The sequence below is a fragment of the Nematocida homosporus genome, assembly GCF_024244095.1.
Source record: "Nematocida homosporus strain JUm1504 chromosome Unknown 4480, whole genome shotgun sequence".
Lineage (NCBI taxonomy): Eukaryota > Fungi > Microsporidia > Nematocida > Nematocida homosporus.
In genome coordinates, this window is record NW_026250671.1 from 1 (window position 1) to 18,375 (window position 18,375).

The 18,375-nt window shown below is 37.9% G+C and overlaps 14 protein-coding genes across 14 annotated transcripts; 5 read left to right on the forward strand and 9 right to left on the reverse strand.

Moving 5' to 3' along the window:
- Positions 1-259: 259 nt before the first annotated feature.
- Positions 260-2,212, reverse strand: NEHOM01_1413 (DNA replication licensing factor MCM3; the record flags this gene model as incomplete). Its single annotated transcript, XM_051490291.1, has 1 exon — positions 260-2,212. The coding sequence occupies one exon, from the start codon at positions 2,210-2,212 to the stop codon at positions 260-262; it is 1,953 nt and encodes a 650-aa protein (XP_051346251.1).
- An 839-nt stretch (positions 2,213-3,051) lies between these two features.
- NEHOM01_1414 (uncharacterized protein) lies at positions 3,052-4,179 on the reverse strand (the record flags this gene model as incomplete). The annotated part of the gene is made up of 1 exon (XM_051490292.1): positions 3,052-4,179. One exon carries the CDS (start codon positions 4,177-4,179, stop codon positions 3,052-3,054), a length of 1,128 nt encoding a protein of 375 aa, XP_051346252.1.
- Positions 4,180-4,397: 218 nt separating this feature from the next.
- Positions 4,398-5,438, forward strand: NEHOM01_1415 (methionyl aminopeptidase; the record flags this gene model as incomplete). The annotated part of the gene is made up of 1 exon (XM_051490293.1): positions 4,398-5,438. The coding sequence occupies one exon, from the start codon at positions 4,398-4,400 to the stop codon at positions 5,436-5,438; it is 1,041 nt and encodes a 346-aa protein (XP_051346253.1).
- A 537-nt stretch (positions 5,439-5,975) lies between these two features.
- Positions 5,976-7,370, reverse strand: NEHOM01_1416 (kinesin family member C1; the record flags this gene model as incomplete). Its single annotated transcript, XM_051490294.1, has 1 exon — positions 5,976-7,370. One exon carries the CDS (start codon positions 7,368-7,370, stop codon positions 5,976-5,978), a length of 1,395 nt encoding a protein of 464 aa, XP_051346254.1.
- A 765-nt stretch (positions 7,371-8,135) lies between these two features.
- On the reverse strand, positions 8,136-8,987 carry NEHOM01_1417 (uncharacterized protein; the record flags this gene model as incomplete). The annotated part of the gene is made up of 1 exon (XM_051490295.1): positions 8,136-8,987. The coding sequence occupies one exon, from the start codon at positions 8,985-8,987 to the stop codon at positions 8,136-8,138; it is 852 nt and encodes a 283-aa protein (XP_051346255.1).
- Positions 8,988-9,009: 22 nt separating this feature from the next.
- NEHOM01_1418 (Ras-like protein gene family, member A) lies at positions 9,010-9,600 on the reverse strand (the record flags this gene model as incomplete). The annotated part of the gene is made up of 1 exon (XM_051490296.1): positions 9,010-9,600. One exon carries the CDS (start codon positions 9,598-9,600, stop codon positions 9,010-9,012), a length of 591 nt encoding a protein of 196 aa, XP_051346256.1.
- A 51-nt stretch (positions 9,601-9,651) lies between these two features.
- Positions 9,652-10,149, reverse strand: NEHOM01_1419 (cofilin; the record flags this gene model as incomplete). The annotated part of the gene is made up of 1 exon (XM_051490297.1): positions 9,652-10,149. One exon carries the CDS (start codon positions 10,147-10,149, stop codon positions 9,652-9,654), a length of 498 nt encoding a protein of 165 aa, XP_051346257.1.
- A 936-nt stretch (positions 10,150-11,085) lies between these two features.
- On the reverse strand, positions 11,086-11,376 carry NEHOM01_1412 (uncharacterized protein; the record flags this gene model as incomplete). Its single annotated transcript, XM_051490290.1, has 1 exon — positions 11,086-11,376. One exon carries the CDS (start codon positions 11,374-11,376, stop codon positions 11,086-11,088), a length of 291 nt encoding a protein of 96 aa, XP_051346250.1.
- A 10-nt stretch (positions 11,377-11,386) lies between these two features.
- NEHOM01_1420 (mRNA (guanine-N7-)-methyltransferase) lies at positions 11,387-12,556 on the forward strand (the record flags this gene model as incomplete). Its single annotated transcript, XM_051490298.1, has 1 exon — positions 11,387-12,556. One exon carries the CDS (start codon positions 11,387-11,389, stop codon positions 12,554-12,556), a length of 1,170 nt encoding a protein of 389 aa, XP_051346258.1.
- A 29-nt stretch (positions 12,557-12,585) lies between these two features.
- On the forward strand, positions 12,586-13,008 carry NEHOM01_1421 (small subunit ribosomal protein S23e; the record flags this gene model as incomplete). Its single annotated transcript, XM_051490299.1, has 1 exon — positions 12,586-13,008. One exon carries the CDS (start codon positions 12,586-12,588, stop codon positions 13,006-13,008), a length of 423 nt encoding a protein of 140 aa, XP_051346259.1.
- A 471-nt stretch (positions 13,009-13,479) lies between these two features.
- Positions 13,480-14,139, reverse strand: NEHOM01_1422 (26S proteasome regulatory subunit N10; the record flags this gene model as incomplete). The annotated part of the gene is made up of 1 exon (XM_051490300.1): positions 13,480-14,139. One exon carries the CDS (start codon positions 14,137-14,139, stop codon positions 13,480-13,482), a length of 660 nt encoding a protein of 219 aa, XP_051346260.1.
- Positions 14,140-14,163: 24 nt separating this feature from the next.
- Positions 14,164-14,550, forward strand: NEHOM01_1423 (uncharacterized protein; the record flags this gene model as incomplete). The annotated part of the gene is made up of 1 exon (XM_051490301.1): positions 14,164-14,550. The coding sequence occupies one exon, from the start codon at positions 14,164-14,166 to the stop codon at positions 14,548-14,550; it is 387 nt and encodes a 128-aa protein (XP_051346261.1).
- A 538-nt stretch (positions 14,551-15,088) lies between these two features.
- On the forward strand, positions 15,089-16,663 carry NEHOM01_1424 (T-complex protein 1 subunit eta; the record flags this gene model as incomplete). The annotated part of the gene is made up of 1 exon (XM_051490302.1): positions 15,089-16,663. The coding sequence occupies one exon, from the start codon at positions 15,089-15,091 to the stop codon at positions 16,661-16,663; it is 1,575 nt and encodes a 524-aa protein (XP_051346262.1).
- Positions 16,664-16,997: 334 nt separating this feature from the next.
- Positions 16,998-18,308, reverse strand: NEHOM01_1425 (ATP-dependent RNA helicase DDX47/RRP3; the record flags this gene model as incomplete). Its single annotated transcript, XM_051490303.1, has 1 exon — positions 16,998-18,308. The coding sequence occupies one exon, from the start codon at positions 18,306-18,308 to the stop codon at positions 16,998-17,000; it is 1,311 nt and encodes a 436-aa protein (XP_051346263.1).
- Between the last annotated feature and the right edge of the window lie 67 nt (positions 18,309-18,375).

Here is an 18,375-nt window from a genome sequence, read left to right on the forward strand (position 1 = left end):
CTCCATTGATAGACTTTGAATGTTAAATTACTTAGCTGTTAAATGAACTAACTAGAAGATGAATTAGCTTGAAATGTTTATTGAGTTATTGAATGATCTACTATGGCCATCCATTGATTTAAATCCAATCTAATCATTTGATTGTTAAAATTAAGAATCATCCTATAATATACCTCCTAGTAATCGAATTAACCAAAAAGTCAATTAGATAACTAAGAAGTCAATTAAGTATCAATTAGATAATAGTTAACTAGTCTTCTTAGCGGAAAGCAACCATACCTTCATTGACAAAAAGAACATTCTCCTTCTCCAGCTCATTTAGACTTCTTAAGACTTCTTCACGATCGCCACCACATAATGATACGACTTTCTCCAGTGAAACAATCATATCATGAGGATTAGCCTTACGATACGCAAAGAGAATCTCAGCTAAATCTTCTGGTTCAGCCGTATTAGCACTTGCTTTCGGCCGAATAGATTTACGCCATAAAGTAGGTTCTAAAAGATCAACTGCCGAATCAACATCAATAACTTCAACTTCCTCAGCCAATCTTATCTTAGCAAAAGCTGTAGCCAGTCTAATAATACTCTCAAGTAAACGGGCTGTCACTCCCCGGGCTAAATTAGTTCGATTCTTCTCCCCTTCCACCCGCATCCGCACGTACTCACTAGATATCTTAGCCGAAGCTTCTTCACTTAAGACCGGCTGCAACTCCTTGGCATACTGAATGTAAGCTTTCATTTCCATCTGACTAATCATTTGGACGGAGGCCGATCGGCCCATTCTTCGTTTCAGAACATGCTCAGCAATTTCAGCATCATACTCAGTACTATCTTCCATCAGGAAAATCAAGTCAAATCGAGTCAATAAACTCTCCGGCATTCTAATGTTATCTTTAGGTGATAAACCCACTCGATACTGGCCAGAAACCGGATTAGCAGCTGCTAAGACTGAACAGCGAGCATTAAGCGTAGTATGTACTCCCCCTTTAGCAATAGTCACACTTTGTTGTTCCATAGCTTCATGAATAGCCGCTCTTTCACTCTCATCCATCTTATCAAACTCATCGATACAAACTATACCCGTATCTGCTAAAACCATAGCCCCAGCCTCCACTTGTCTTAGCCCTGTATCCGGATTACTTACAACCGCTGCTGTTAAACCTACTCCAGAGGCCCCTCGACCAGTCGTACCTACTGCTAAAGGAGCAATATCCAGTACATACCTTAACATTTGACTCTTAGCAATCCCTGGATCACCAACCATCAGGACATTAATATCCCCTCGAATATACCCACCACTCTCAGTATGTACTGCACTACCACCAACCAGCATAAGTAATAAGGCCTTCTTAACCGCTTCATGGCCATAAATAGAAGGAGCGACATTCCGAGCTAATCCAGTCAGTCCTTCCTTCCTCGCTAAGTCCAGAACTGCCGTTGTAACTGTCTCTTTCCCCCCTTCCTTACCTACTAACTCGATATTATTAGCAATCAATGCCGTCCTCAGTAAATCAGAAGCACTCCTTACATAAGAGATACACTTAAATACACCATAAACTCGCACACGATCACCCGGTTTAATAAGTCCAGCTAAATCATCTTCTAGTACTAAAGAAACTCCACGAGGCATTTGTCCAGGTGGAGCTAGTTCTGGCATTTCCTGCAGAACTCCACTTTGATGGGCAATATACTCACTTAATCCATACTCTAAATCCAGTTTATTACCTTCAAGAGAGTATTTAGGCAGAGCAATTGAAGTAGGTGGAAGTAAACTTAGATTCTTAAGATCTCGGTACTCTTTATATACAAACAAGTTACCTTTCGCGTTATAATGAACACTTTGCTTGATCTTAGGTCTAACAATAGAAGCACTAGTAACAATACCTTCAACACAGACTAGTTTACCCAACATAGAAGAATTTAAACCACGTGGACCTATTCTACCACCACCTACTACTCCACTAAGTCCTATTTTAACGGAAACTTGTGCTATCTCTGATGCTATCTCTTCAATCGCTGGTAAAAGGAAAGAAGCTCTTTCTCTGAGTAAATCAGCTAATTCTTTACTAAACTTTCTGATATCACTCAGATAAATAATCAAACGTTTAGGTGGAGGCATACTTAGCAACTCACTTTTATATCGTTTTTCACCTTTAGCCCTTTCAAAGAACTCTCTTATTTGGGCACGATAAACTCCGATTGCGTCCATTGAAAATAAATTGAAATCTGGATAGATAGTTTAAAATGGATTCAAATTGGATTTAATATGAATTCGAGTTGAGTTATGTTTTGATTTTAGTTTTAAGTTAAGTTAAGTTAAGTTGTGATATGATTGGGGTGGGTTTGGGTTGAGTTGAGATGAGTTATGATATGCTATGATATGCTATGTTAGAGTTGGGTTGAGATTGTAGTAAGTTAGAGTTAAGATGGGATGAGATTGTACTAAGTTAAGACGAAATGAGATTGTAGTAAGTTGAGACGAAATGAGATTGTACCAAGTTAAGATGTGATTAAAATAAGATGACGTCATAGGATGCTGACCCTCTAGATCTAAGTACAAGAGGTAGTACACTTGTCTTGCTCTAGCCGGGAAACAACAATGTATTTATTAAACCTCTTCCTATTTATACCTCTTATAGTCTGGTCTAGATCTGGTCTAAATAAGACTCTTTCTTTAATATGATCTTATTGGGTTAGTATTAGGTCATGTTTGGAGATGAACTAAGTGGATCTCAGACCCTAGAACTTAACTCAATCCCAACCCAATCCTAACTCAATACTCAACTCAATACTCCATTAAAGATAGTACTTGAGATAAGTGTGAGTGCCATTTATTGAATAAATAAAGTTGAGTGAGTATGACGTCATATTAAGTTAGTATTAGTTAAGTATTAGTTTAGTATTAGTGTTAGTAAGTACTAAATACTAAGTAGTGAGTAACTTGCCAGTAACCAGGTTAGTATAGTAGTTGTATTACGGCACTAAACTCAACTTAAACTCAACCTAAACTCAACTCAACTCAAACTAAACTAAACTTAACTTGATAATTTACTTAACTTGCTCAACTTGTAGGGTAGTTGGATCTTTAGATGTAAAGCGAATGTGATAGGTAGCTTCTGGTTTTTGCATAGGAATAATATGCATGCCATCTTCTAGATACGTTCTAGTTAAATTTTGATTACGTACTATGATAATATCAAGATTGTGCGGCCAAATAAAGTATTCAGGTCGAGAGTAATCAACTGGATCATCCGGACTTAAGTAAGGTAAAAAACTACTCTGTAAGCGATAGTGAATCATGGCATTCCGAAATGAACTATTACTACTTATCTCTTCTCTCTTTTGAATCTCACTAATTGCATCTAAAGAAGATAAACCTACACTTGTCCCATTAAGATATAAAATAGCCGGATTAGATACCTCCCAAAAAGAAGGACCTTCTTCCGTTCGTTCACCCGCCACTAAACTAACCGTATGTTGCTGCCAAAATGAAGATATACCTTGCGTAAATACAGCCGGTACAACCATAGTTGAATGAAGTCCACCTAAACCAGGCATACAAATTACACTAACTCGTTCCCGAACAGACCATTGCTTACACTCACTTCTTTCCTGGACACTTAAATCTCCAATCACTACTATGACGTCATATCTACCCCCTAATAATCCCAAACTAAACTCACCACCAGTCACAGTTAAATCTACAATCTTAAGCCTATACTCTTCTTTTCTAGTCAAATCATGTTCAGCTTCAGTAACAGCTCCTAAAGTATACTTTAAGTCAGACACTAAAATCTCATGACCTGTTGGATTCGAACCGACTACCTGGACTATTTGGCCATCATAAAGAACCTTCTCTTCATTATAATGACTGAAATTAAGCTTAACCAAAACCTTACTCATTAAATTCTTATCTAAACAAAACAAAAACCAAGATAGACCAACTTTAACAATCATTCCTACAAACTCACTAGTTGTAAACGTTCTTAACAAAGGCCAAAAGTACTCTTCATCCCCGGCAAAACGTTCAATGCGCTTTCTTATGTACAAATCAGTACTTTCCTGATTAGGTAAAAAAACAGATCTACTTTTGGGCAAAATATGACCTGTAATCCATACTTTACGTGCACCTACAATCCCTAGTTGTTCTAAGATCTTCTGTTCCGATAAGCTCATCCCCGCAATTTTTTCGATCTATTTATACTCCCTCTTATCTTAATCCCCCTATCTACCAACCCTCGATCTTATCGGCTCCTGATAGCTCAGTGGTAGAGCATGCGACTGTAGAGATGTGCCTTCATCGGGGTTATCGCGAGGTCGATGGTTCGACTCCATCTCAGGAGATTTTTTAGGCTGAAAATACAACGTAAATCCCCAGATGTTTTTTAGTTTTTATGAGTAATACTATGCGCCCAATTGTTCTTACGCCGAAAGTGAAATATTCCCTAGAATGTTTATTACCTAAGTCATATTCAGCCGAAATAGCCACCTTAGACCGACTTGAAGCGGCCAAAATAGCAGCCGAAGCCCATAGAAGAGCCCGAGGAGTACTACAAGACCAGATTCAGCCGGGAATGAGTCTTTTAGAGATAGCCGAGATAATCGAAAGTTCAACTAAGATCTTACTAGGCCAAGGATACAATCAGGGAATAGGATTCCCAACTGGACTTTCTCTTAATTCCTGTGCTGCCCATGATACACCCAATCCCAAATCAAAACCTACTCTCTTATCAGCTAATGATGTACTTAAAGTAGATTTTGGTACGCAAGTAGATGGATACATTATAGATTCAGCCTTTACAGTAACTTTCAATCCTGAGTATGAGAATCTTCTTCTAGCTGCTCGTGAGTCTGTTTATGCTTGTTTAAAGATAGCTGGACCTGATGTACCCCTGGATTTGATTGGAGAAACGGCTGATGAAGTAATTAGGAGTTATGAACTAACTATTGATGGTCGAACTGTTCCCATTAGACCAGTAGCTAACTTAAATGGTCATACGATTAACCGGTTTAAAATTCATGGGGGTAAGTATGTGCCGATTGTGAAAAGGTCTGGGAATAGGGATAGAATGGAAGTAGGTGAGTTTTATGCTTTTGAAACCTTTGCTACAACTGGGAATGGTTTAGTGGTGGAAAAAGGTGATTGTTCTCATTATATGGCTACTAATAAGAAAGTCAATTCTCGTCTGGAAGGAGTTAAGACTTTACAGACTTATATTCAAGATAAGTTTAATGGTTTACCTTTCTGTAAGAGGTATATTGGTCCTGAGATTAAGTGTGCTGATGTTTATCTAAAGCAGTTGGAGAAAGCAGGTGGAGTAGAAGGATATCCTCCCCTTTGTGATAGTCCGGGTAGTTTAGTGGCTCAATTTGAACATACTCTCTTTGTGAAGGAGGGAGGGATTGAAGTTCTTTCTAAAGGTGATGACTACTAAGTCACTACTACTTACTTCTTACTTATTTACATAGAGTACGACTATCTCATTAGTACTTACTACCTGCCAAGTATGCAATAAACGTATTTCTATTATCTTATCTTATCTTATCTTATCTTGTTATGTTATCTTAGTATTAGATTAGTTCATTATCTTATCTCAACTTAATCTTAACATAAACTCAACTTAATCTTAACTTAACACAAACTGGAATGCTGTCATACGAACACAATACGAACCCAAGACTACCACTCTCAACTTGATTACTACTTAGTACACACTACTTAGTACACACTACTTACTAGCACTAAACTAATACTCATACTAATACTAACTTAATATGACGTCATACTCACTCAACTTTATTTATTCAATAAATGGCACTCACACTTATCTCAAGTACTATCTTTAATAGAGGATGCATTAGTTAAGTATTAGTTAAGTATTGAGTTGGTATAATAACCTAACTCAACACAATCTTATCTTAACACAACTTAACTCAACTCAATACAATACTTATCTTAACTTAGAGTCAATTTATTGATGGGTATAAGTACTAGTAGTTACTCTTTGTGGGCCTAGTTGACAGGCTTGTACTCTTTGTGAGAAACGCAAAGTAACTACAGTCTCGGCCAAACTAACCCCTGGATCAATGTTAAAAAGGAAGGCAGTTTTAGCTCCACTACCTAAAGTACTTTGTAAGAGGCGAGTTAGTTGAGAATTACGATAGGGAATATGAGCTGATTTCTGCTGAATAGCTGCTACTACATCACCAAGAGCCGATAAGCTTTTGTTAATCTGACCAGTCTCTTGCAATCTAATTCCTTCCGCTTTTGATTGAGATACTCTTTCTGAACCGGCTAAATCAACAATACAAAGTACTCCCTTAATCTCTTCCCACTGACTATTACTCCTCCTACTTAAGTTAACCTCAAGTTGAACCAGTAAATGACTACGACTACTCCTAGTATTACAAGCCGTACTACCTACTCTACGACTACTAGCTGCCCCTTGAAACATAACTTGAGCTTCTTCTACTCCTCGAGAATAATCACCTTTTTGTTCACTCACTATCTTATCATTATAAACCTCTAAAGTACTAGGCTTAACTCTTACTTCCCATCCCAGACCTTCTAAGCGCTCTAACTCCCTAGCTAGTAAGTCTAAAGCCCGTGGTACAATACCCGGTTCAGTCGATGTTCCAGCCATAGTATAAGTCTTACCAGAACCGGTCGGGCCGTAAGCCAATAAACTAACACGATACCCTTTAGTTACCGAAAAGATAAGATCTTCAACTTGTAAGAAGACTTCAGTTTGACTAGCAGTAGGTCCTAAGACCGAAGCAAAGCCAAACTCTAACGACTTACTAGGCAAACTTATACGATCATTAGTAAATCCTAAGGGTAAAGTACAACTAAATGGTTTAATCCGACAAATAGATCTAATCTGACCTTTTAATCCTAACAACTCTTCTAGCATTCTTCTTATCTTATCTTCAGTCTCTTCTCGGTACTTAAGGAAGGCAGACTCTTCTTGAGAGAGTTGAGATTGTAAGTTAGTAAGTTGAGATTGCCATTTTTGTCTTTCTTTATCTAGATTTTGTTTTAGATATAAATTCTTATCTAGATCTTGATTTTGATCCTTATCTGAACTTAATTTTGATTTTGATAAGTTTGAAAGAGAAGAAGATAAGGGTTGAAGAAGTATTTGATTTTCTAGATCTAAACAGCGTTGTTGTAAAGTACGGACTTCTTCTTGTAATTGCAGAATAGTTTCATTCTTATTCTTATCATCTCCAGTCTCTTTCATGAGAATTTCAGCCAATTGAGTGCTGCTGCTTTTGATAGCTCGATGTATGTTGTTAGTACGTGATTCTATTTGCTCAACCAGGGAATTCATTCGTTGCCAGCGCAAAGGATTATCTTGGTCCATGGCTTACCACAAAAATTGCAAAAAGAACACAGGCGACGGGACTCGAACCCGCAAATCTTCTGATCCGAAGTCAGACGCGTTACCATTACGCCACGCCTGTACAGTTTGATTGTCTATGTACTAAGGTTAGGTTAGGATTGAGTTAGGTGGGGATGTGTTGAGTAAGGTGAGTAGTAGGTTGAGTTAGGATAATAATAAGATAGTACTAAGTTGGCTTGTTGGTCTCTTAAATTAGTCTGGCAATTAGCAATGGAGCTAATTAGTCTTAAGTTGGCTTAATTAGTCGGAAATTGAGTTTGGATTGAGTTGAGTTGGATTGAGTTGGATTGAGATGGCATTAGTGCTATGGCCGGGAAGACTGTTCAAGTAAAGCTTAGGTTGAATTAAGGACTAATTATCTTGGTTGAGTTGAGTTAGTATTGGGTTGAGTTGGGGTGAAATTACAATGTATTTAGTGACGTCATCTTTATTTATACTTTATAATCTTCTGATGACATCATCAAGTCCAACTAAGATCTGGCTAGTATAACCAACTATCTTCATTGAGTTAGTATAAACTAGTGAGTGACATTCATCTTATACAACATACTTATAGTCTTAGTAGAGATAACCAGATAAAAACCCATAATTAGATAAGAACCCACATACTAACTTAATACCAACTTAATAGATGGTGCAATTAGAAATAAACACAGTATAATTATCATAGTAGTCTATAAGACATAATTGGTAGAAAGTAGGGCTGAATTGACCACTAGTAACTATTTATTCCATGGGATAGTAGAACTTCTGGGCCGAAAGGGGCTCGGTAGTAGCTGGAACAAATTCCAGATTATCAGGAGTAAACTCATCCTTTGTATAGCCTGGCGTACCAGTGATAGTGCGATTAAGTAAAGAAATACCTTCATGCTTTGCTTCTTTGATAAGACCTTGCCAGTGCACGTGCGTCTCCTTAACAATACTCACGGCCTTAGCGGCATCCAAGTACTCGCCATTCAAGGCAAATTCATTAGGAGGACTCCCAGCCGGTAGTTTATAATCCCTAAACCACTCCCGAGTCGCTCCTAAGAACCCAGGCAAGTACTTCTCAATATCGGCTAGACCATTAAGACTAGCAAACAAAGGATCACCTTCCCGGATCACAATCACTTTCCAATCACACTCACCCCCATCAATCATAGCTAATGCCCCAAGAATCTTAGCCCGATAAACAGTACCAGTCGCTAGAACGGCCTCGCCAATTTCAATCACATCAATCGGATCATTATCCCCCAGGTAATCAGTCGTACTGTCTTTGACCTCAGTACTTTCCCAAGTCTGAGGAATAGCCCCATAATTCCATAAGTACCCTTTCTTTGGGAAGAGGTTCTGCACAAATCTGGGCTGCCCTTGCTTATCCAGGTCCTGCTTAATGGGATTGTAAGAAGTCTGCTTGTGAATTTCCAATTTGGCATTGGAAAAGCGTGGGATTTCAGTAATAGCGGTAACCATATGCTTCTCCTCATCCAAATCAATGGGAATGTCATGAAAAGGCGAAATAATGGCTGAATCACGCATTATGTAAACTGCATGCTTATCAGTATATTGCATTCCAATCGGTTTTGCTGTGTATTCCATGGGTGACAAGGAAAAAGAATATTTAACAGCACCAGAACAGCTTAAAACCACCCCCGGACTTCGTTTCGGCTTTGTGTTTCACCACATATTGGGCGATTTCGGCGAAAGTTTCCTTGATGTTTTTTCGGGTTAAAGCTGAACATTCCACAAAGTGTTTCGCTCCGATTTTCTGGGCTAGGGCGGCTCCTTCTTCGGTAGATACGTAGGAGGCAGCTTGGGCGGGTGAAGCGGCTTCTCTGATGTCTTCTTTCAGACCGACTAGGAAGTAGGGCACATTCTTACAAAGATTTTGAATTTCAGTCAGCCACTTCTCTTCAATATTCTCCAGCATTTCTCTTCTTTCAATGGAATAGCAGATAATGATAAGATTAGCGTTACTGTAGGAAAGTGGGCGTAAAGCATCGTATTCATCTTGACCTGAAGTATCCCAAAGTGTCAGAACTACTTCATGGTTGTTGACTGTTTCGCGCATAACAAAGTTATCAACAATAGTGGGTACATAGTCTTCCGGGAAAACACCCGATTTGTAAACTTCGAGGAAACAAGTCTTCCCACAGGCACCATCGCCAATTACCACGACTTTAGCTCTGTGCATCTCTTTCTTCTCGGCCATAAACTACCCCTGGCCTGGCCACATATCAATCCCAGACTAACCAATGGATACTTAGCCTTTTTTCAAGGAAAGACACATCTGTTTCAGATAGTCGTAAGTCAGATCGTCATGTTGGTTAATTTGTACTTGCTTAACGGCAATACCTACTTGATCAGCAATCTTCTGGGCATTAGAAGAGTAGAGAAAACGAGTACGGACATCCAAATCATCAGGAACAACGATCACTAAAAAGAAGATAGAACGAGGGGTGCCACATTCAGCTCCCGTTTCAAAATCAAAAATAGCATAGCAACCACCCAAACTCCTAATTAGAGTTTTGAAAGTAGCAAAACGTTCCCGAAGGACTTCTTCCTTCTTAAGGGCCAACTTATCATTACGACTAGGATTCTCTTTAGCCTCTTTAACCACTAATTGGGTTCCACACTTATCAAAACAGAAGACAACATACAAAAGATCTTTCAAGCGGACTTTTTCGACTTCGGATTTGATTGAATCAATAAGCATTGTTGAAGGGCCATTGGCGAGCATAGTATTCCCGGTTAGTGCCATGTTTATTTACAAAGAAAAAAAGAGACTAATAAGGTAAGTACTGAGTTGTGTTTGAGTTAGGTTTGAGTTGAATTAGATTGTTGTTTTGTTTTGGTTTATTTTGGGTTTATTTTTAGGTCGGAATTGGGTGAGATAGAGGTATTTAGGCCGGGAGAGGACTAGGGAGTCTTTCTATTCCTGGGTAGGACGTGTTAATTTGGATGACATAAATTTGAACTAGTTTTTGGAATTGGGAAAATATTTCCTTTTTTGGTAATTTATTGGGTTGAGTTAAGTAAAGTAAAGTATTGAGTATGGTAAGGTGAGTATGAGGTGAGTTAGATTGTATTAAGGTGAGTATAAGTTAAATAAAGCATTAAGTTGGGGTAAGTCAAATATGAGTAAGGAGTAAGTTTTGTTTAAGTCATATAAAAATGACGTGTTAGTATTGAGTTAGGATTTGGTTGGTATTGGGTTGGTATTTGATTAACTGAATGGGTATTTGATTAACTTAGTTGGCATTTGATTAACTGAATTGGATGTTAAGTCAGTAGTTCTTCTGGAGTACAGTAAATCAATGTAAAGTCTCAAGTGTAGTGAAGTCTTAAGTTAGTAGTAAGATAACAATGAGATGGTTTAGAATGGTTTAAGATGGTTTAAGATAGTTTAGGTCTAGAACTCTTAACCATAAGATGTAATAGAAAGTAAGTAAACTCAAATATACCTTTATTTAACCGCAACTTAGTATTAAAGTTAGTATTATGTTAGTATTCCAACTTAGTACTCAACTTAGTACTCTACTCAACTCAATACTAACCCAATACTATTCCAAGTCATGATATTCCAAGCACATTAAGAGACGCAAACTAAATTCAACTTGACTCAACTTGACGCAATCTAAACTCAATCTAAACTCAATACTAAACCAAATCTAAACTCAGCTCAATCTAATCTAAATCAAAAAGCAGCTCGTCTTTTTCTCTTCATATCTTCTTTCTTATCTCTAGATCTCTTGATAATAATCCCTTGTTCACGCAATGACTCTCTTTCTTGTTCAAATTCATTCTTATTTCTTTCTCTTATGACTTTCTGATGGCGATATGGAATGTTTCGTTTTGGAAATTTCAAGCCACGCTGTGCCAAAGTATCCCTTAAGCACCTAATCGTCTCCCCACCTCCTATTTGACCAGCAGCATATCTACGAATCTCTGGAATGAGTTCTTTAATCGGAGTTAATCGAGATTTCATAAATTTTTTAATGGATAGTCAAAATGTAGCACGTCATTATAATCGTTTATCTGGTGTAGGTTTAGATAAGCGTCCAAATTCAAAAATAATAAGTGTTCGTGAAATCAATAACTTTATTAAGTGTAAATTGATACAAAAATATGCAAACAAAAACAATATTATCTTTGATCTTGGTTGTGGTAAGGGTGGAGATCTTTCTAAAATCAAGTTTCTACCTATGAAACATTATTATGGTTGTGATATAGCTGATAAATCAATTGAAGAAGCTATTGAAAGATCAAAATCTCATAAGTTTAAAGCTGATTTCTTAGTAGCTGATTTTACTCGTCAAAACATCCGTTTAGAATCTAAAGCTAATCTAGTTATGGCTCAGTTTAGTTTTCATTATGCTTTTCAAAATGAAACTACTTTAGATAAGGCTATTAAAAACGTATCTACTAATTTAGCCCCTAATGGTATCTTCTTAGCTACTATTCCTAATCCCAATACTATCCACCGCCGCCTAGCCCGTAATAATCCATCCCTCATCATTCCTCCCCCTAACTCTACTACTACTACTTCATCTACTACTACTAATGATAATGATAATGTAGATCTTAATAATCTTATCTCTACTACTAACAATAATGATAACAATATTAACAATATTAACTCTACTAACAATCTTATCTCTACTACTACTAATACTATCTCTAATATTAACAATCTTAACTCTACTATCTCTACTACATCTAATAATGATAACAATATCTCTACTACTTCTAATAATGATAACAATACTATCTCTACTACTAATAATACTATCTCTACTACTACTACTACTAATAATAATAACAACTCCATTCCACTCCATCCATTTGGTAATTCCCTTTACCGAGTGGAAGCTTCTCCTTCCTTCCTTACCCATCAGGAATACAACAGAGCTTATACTTTCTATTTAGAAGAAGCAATTGAAGGCTGCCAAGAATACTTAGTTAATCTTCAGATCTTAAACTCAAAACTTGCTAAATTAGGTATTTTTCCTATCTTATCTAAAGATTTTTTAGATATTCTTAATGAAGAGATAAGAAATGATCAAAATACTTATAAAAGAATGGTTAAACATACTCCATCTAAAGAAGAAATGCAAATCATCGAACTTTACCAAGCAATTGCTTATCGCAAGATATCTACCCCCTAGTCTTAAATTTTCTTTTTATTTCTCTCCCCATGCTCGGACTCTACTGTGGTGGAATACTTAAGAACAAAGCTCATATCAAACGTAAGGCAGATCCAAAATTCAGAGCTCGAATTTTAAGAACTAGAATGCTTCATGATCCTATTAGAGGAGCACCTCAAGCCAAAGGAATTGTTCTGGAAAAGATAGGATTAGGAGCTAAACAGCCTAATTCAGCCGTTAGAAAAGCTGTTCGTATTCAGTTGATTAAGAACGGGAAGAAGATCACTGCTTATGTCCCTAAAGACGGTATGCTTAATAGTATTGAGATTAACGATACAGTAACAGTTGAAGGTTTTGGTAATCGAGGAAGATCAAAGGGAGATATTCCAGGGATTTCTTTCAAAGTCAGTAAGATAGGGGATGTTTCTCTTATGGCTATCTATCTGGGTAAGAAGGAGAAGACCTCAAGATAATAAAGTGCTTTATTATTTAGTTTAGATATGAGTTGGGTTTGGTTTTGATTTTGATTTAGATATGAGTTGGGTTGAGTGGGGTTTGTTTTGATTTTGATATGGGTTAAGTTGAGATTGTCTTCTTTGTAGATATAAGTAGATGAGTATGTTATTTGTAGATATAAGTATATAGGTATCTGAGTAGATGAGTATGTTGTTTGTAGATATAAGTATCTGGGTATATAAGTAGATGAGTAGATGAGTATGTTACTTGTAGCTAGTGTTAATAAATTGATATGATTATGTAGTATATGAGTATATGTCCATTGTATTGGGTTGGTATTGGGTTAGTAGATATGAGTAGAGATTAGTAGAGATAAGTAGATATAGATTAGTAAAGTAAGTAGAGATAAGTAAAGATATCAATAAGAATACTAAAACGAATACCAATCTAATCTAATGAGGTGTTAGAGTGCTTTATTGAGTGAATAGTTAGCCGTCTTGAAGGGATTCTTTGATGGCTTTCTGGACTTCGGGGTCTTCAGCATCTTGAAGGGAGCGACGAATGGCTAGTTCAAGTTCTGGATCTGTTTCTTGGACACTCTCACGTAGAGCTGTAGCTACTCCATCTAGGAAAGAGTCTTGTGGTGTAATGGTGACACAAGTAAAGTCACTGCACTCTTCGATTGAACTTTTAAGTAGAGTATAGTACTCAATGGCTTCACCAAATAGAACTACACGAACGGCTACATTGTTATTCAAGATATTCTCAATGGCTACAACAATATCAGTCAGACTTGTATCATCTAGTGGTGAACCCAAGAAAAGAAGAATGGCTTGTGATTGGTTAGTGCGGTACTTAAGAGCCATTCTAGCGATAGAAAGACTATTACCTGGTTGAATATCATTATCTCTTTGTAAGGAGTAAAGATAAGAACAGATAGTATTCTTATCACTAGTTGGTGATACTATCTTAATGGTAGTACTACGGCCTAAAGACATAACTCCAACGGTAGATTCAGTTGATTCAGCAAGTCTTTTATCAACAATACACTTAGTAACTTCAATTTGACAATCTAATCTTTCTTTAGTATAGTCCTTATTGATACTGTACATGGAATTATCAAGAATAACCATTAAGTCGCCTTTCATAGTGAGTAAACACCACAAAAATAAATGCGAAAAGTACTCGAGGCATTAGCCGATCAATATCGCTATCTTGGTATAAGTAAAGAGAAGGAAAGAGCTATTGAAAGGTACTCGGATAAGTATCGTCAAAACCAGGATGGCACAGTGAACTTAATTCCAGCTTTGATAGAAAATTCCGAAGAGTATCCCCAAGAACTAGTCAAACTTGGATTTGGCCATGGAGTTAAGTGTCAAAGTAAAGGCGCTTCAATTAAAGCTCTGTTCATGCAAGAGGCCGAGATTAATAGTGAAGTAGAAGAGTCAGAAGCCAGTACTAGTCAGAAAGAAGAAGAATCAGAAGAGAATGATTATATGGCGGCCTACCTAGATGATGACGAAATGGAATCAGATGATGAAATAGAAGATGTTATGTGATTCTTTATTACATTGTGATGGGGTAGGGTTGTGGTTGGTGTTGGGTTGTGGTAGGGTTGTGGTAGGTTAGATTGGGATTATGGTAGTATATCTTAACTTATGACGTCATAATATATTTTATTTTCAATCTCAATTTCAAATTCCCAAAACTAACTCAAATTCAAATTCAAATTCCAAAAACTAACTCAGCTTACTACTTCACTATAATACTAACCCAAACTCTAACTCAACTCAACTCAACCTAATACCAAACTCTACTCTACTCAATAAACACGTATTTTAAGATTAACTTTACTTAACTCCACTTTAATCTACTCAACTCAACTCCACTCTACTCCACTTAACTCCACTTTACTCTACCTCACTTAACTCCACTCCACTTTACTTAACTTAACTCAACTCAAAACCATTCAAAACCCAATCTAAATCGCTCCAAACTTCAGGGATTGATAGACAACATAAATCTAAAGCTAAATATCTAATCTAAGATCTAATTCACGTCTTAAATACCCAGTTAATCGTTCCTTTTTTATTTTTCATGAGTTCTTCAACACACAATGCGCCTATTCTGATTCTGAAGGAAGAAACAGATACTCGTTTTGGTATTAATCAAGTAATACGTAATATTGAAATGTGTGAGAAGATAGCTAATATTTTGAAGAGTACTTTAGGTCCACATGGTCTAGATAAGATGTTTTTTAACGGCCGAGATATGTTAATTACTAATGATGGAGCTACTATCATGAAAAGTCTGGATATTGTTGACCCAGCAGCTAAAGTACTGCTTAGCATTTCGGAATCTCAAGATAAAGATATTGGTGATGGTACAACTAGTGTAGTTCTTCTCTCTTCGGCTATTCTGAAGAAGGTTAAGAAACTGGTTAAGGAAAACATGCCGATTGGTCTGATAATTAAGACTTTAGAAAAGATGGCTAAACTAGTCCATGAAAAAGCTAGAGAGCAGTTGGCTTCATTCCATCGTGAGTCTTTGCAAATGCTAGCTGAGACTAGTTTGAACTCTAAGATTCTTTGTCGCTACAAGAAACACTTTGGTGAAATGGTGCTTAAGACTTTACAGGCTAAAGATGCTGATGTTTCAGTTAAGAAAATAAGTGGGGGTTCGATTGAAAGTAGCTTTTTAGTGGATGGAGTGGCTTTTGCCAAGTGTTTTACTTATGCCGGTTATGAACAACAGCCTAAACGGATTAGTAATCCAAAGATAGCTATTTTAAAGATAGAGTTGGAGTGGAAAAGTGAAGTGGAGAATAGTGAGATGCGAATTTCTGGGGCTGAAGAGTATGCTAAGGTTGTTTCGGCTGAGTGGAAGTTAATTACTGATCGTTTAGATAAGATTATTAGTACGGGTGCTAATGTAGTTCTAAGTACTTTACCGATTGGTGATTATGCCACTCAGTACTTTGCTAAGCATGCGGTCTTCTCGGCTGGTCGAGTGCCGGAAGAGGAAGCAGCTCGGATTGTTCATGCATTTGGTGGACGTATGGTTAGTACGGTTTCTTTGTTATCCGAAGCGACTTTAGCGACTCAGTGTGTACTGTTTGAAGAGAAAGAGATAGGCCGGACTCGGTTTAACTTCTTCTATAATACTGAGAATAAGAGTGAGCGCAAAGAAGATGTCTGTACGATTATCTTACGTGGACCTGGTTCTGAGATCTTGGCGGAAGTAGAAAGGAGTCTGCACGATTCAATGTCGGTAACACGACGGACGGCTAGTAAGAAAGAGATTGTTTCAGGAGGTGGTGCTTTTGAAATGGAGATAAGTCGGGAGTTAAGAGAGTATGCTGCTCAGTTAGAAACGGCTGAGAAGTTCGTGGTTCAAGCTCTTTCGGAAGCTTTTGAAGTGATTCCATTCCAACTAGCGAAGAACTTTGGTCATGATGCTATCCAGACGGTACAACTACTGAGAAAAGCCCATCATGAAGGTTTACGGCACTATGGAGTTTCCAGTGAGGGAGTTGAAGACTCTTTCTCGGCCTATGTGATTGAGCCTTTGGAAATCAAAACTCATATGATGCAGGCTTCTATCTCGGCGGCTATTGCAATTCTTTCCATTGACTCAACTATTGTCTCTGGAGCCGCCCAGAAGAAACGCTAAATCCCATCTGGTTTAACACTTGCCTTTAAATAAACAGCCAATTGAGTTAGTAGTTAGTGTTTGATTAAGTTGTTATTTGATTAAGTTAGTAGTTAGTTATGTTTTAATTAAGTTAGTAGTTAGATATGGTGATTTTAGAATGGATTTAGATGAGTTGAGTTAAGTTAGTTGAAGTTATAATGAGCATGTAATGAATGGCTAAAGTGAGTGGTGCTGGGTGCTGGACTTGGTGACGCTAAAGTAAATCGGCTGGAGTTATAGTTTAGCGGGGCTAGACTTAATCAAATACTAACTTAAAGATAACTAAATGTACTGCGGCTAATATTAAAGTGGTTTATTGTTTAGAGGAACCGGATCGGGTAGTAAGTCCGGCCTTCCTTTTTTTGACAACTGACTTGGGCTTGCCTTTCTTGTGGTTCTTGTGGTCTTTGATGCGCTGGCCAACCCCTTCTTCTTTCATTTCTAGATCGGCTTCTCGTTTGGCACTGGCCACCATATCTATTTGTGCTGTAATATTATTGGTATCTATTTGATACTCGGCCATGCGCGTTCCGAGTTTTATCTCTAGCTTCTGGAAGTCCTCAACATCGTATTGCGTAACCAAAGTAATAGCTCGACCCGATTGTCCAGCTCGGGCTGTACGTCCCACCCGATGAATATAGTCCTTGGAACACTCAGGAATATCGTAGTTGATAACTATCCTTACCGTTGGAATGTCTATACCTCGTGCCACCACATCAGTAGCTATTAGCACATTCTTGCTCCCAGACTTAAATGCTTCAATAATAGCCGTTCTTTCCTGTTGCGGCTTACTCCCATGAATAGAACAGACTAACTCGCCAAGTCGGACTAAGAGTCTTTCTAACTTCTCGGCTGCTACACAAGTCGAAACAAAGACTATGGCTTTGGACATGCCTAGTGTCCGGATGATTTCATAGAGGTAGATTTCTTTGTACCGCAAGGGTAAATAGACATAATTCTGTACTAAGTCTTCAGGAACGCCTTCACTTGTTTTGGTTTCAAAGACCAATGGATCATTCAGCATTTTCGCCTTCAAGCTAGCTACTCGCTTGGTAATTGTAGCGGTAAAGAGAAAGTTCAGTCTTTTCGGCCCAATCATATCAAGAATCTCTTTTACCTCGCCTTCAAAATCTCCATCAAGTAATCGGTCGCACTCGTCCAGTACCAGGTACTTAAAGGCGTCTAAGTGAATCCCTTTGGTGTTCTTGAAGTGGTAGGCTATGCGGCCGGGTGTACCTACTATTATGTGCGGTCGTGCGGCTAAACTCTTCCCCTGCACTAACAAGTCGACCCCGCCAATTAGTAGAGTAGTGCGTAGTCCGAATTCCTTGCCTAGTTCGCAGAAGACACTGTGTACTTGTTGTGATAATTCTCGTGTAGGTAGCAGGACTAGAGCATAGAAATATCGGTCGGCCTTAAGTAGATGGTGAAGAATCGGCAGGGCAAAGGCAATGGTCTTCCCCGTACCCGTTCCCGAGATAGCTAGAATGTCTTTTTTGCGATTTAAGGCCTCAAACACGCATTTTTGAATGGGAGTTGGTTGGGAGAGTCCCATTTTGGTGCAGGCACCAACTAAATCGTTATCTAAACCATAGTTATTAAATGAGTCATTGAGATTAGTCATTGGGTCGTAAAAAAATTGCCTTCAATTCTGATTTAACGGCCAACCAACAATTCACTGATTAGCCGAC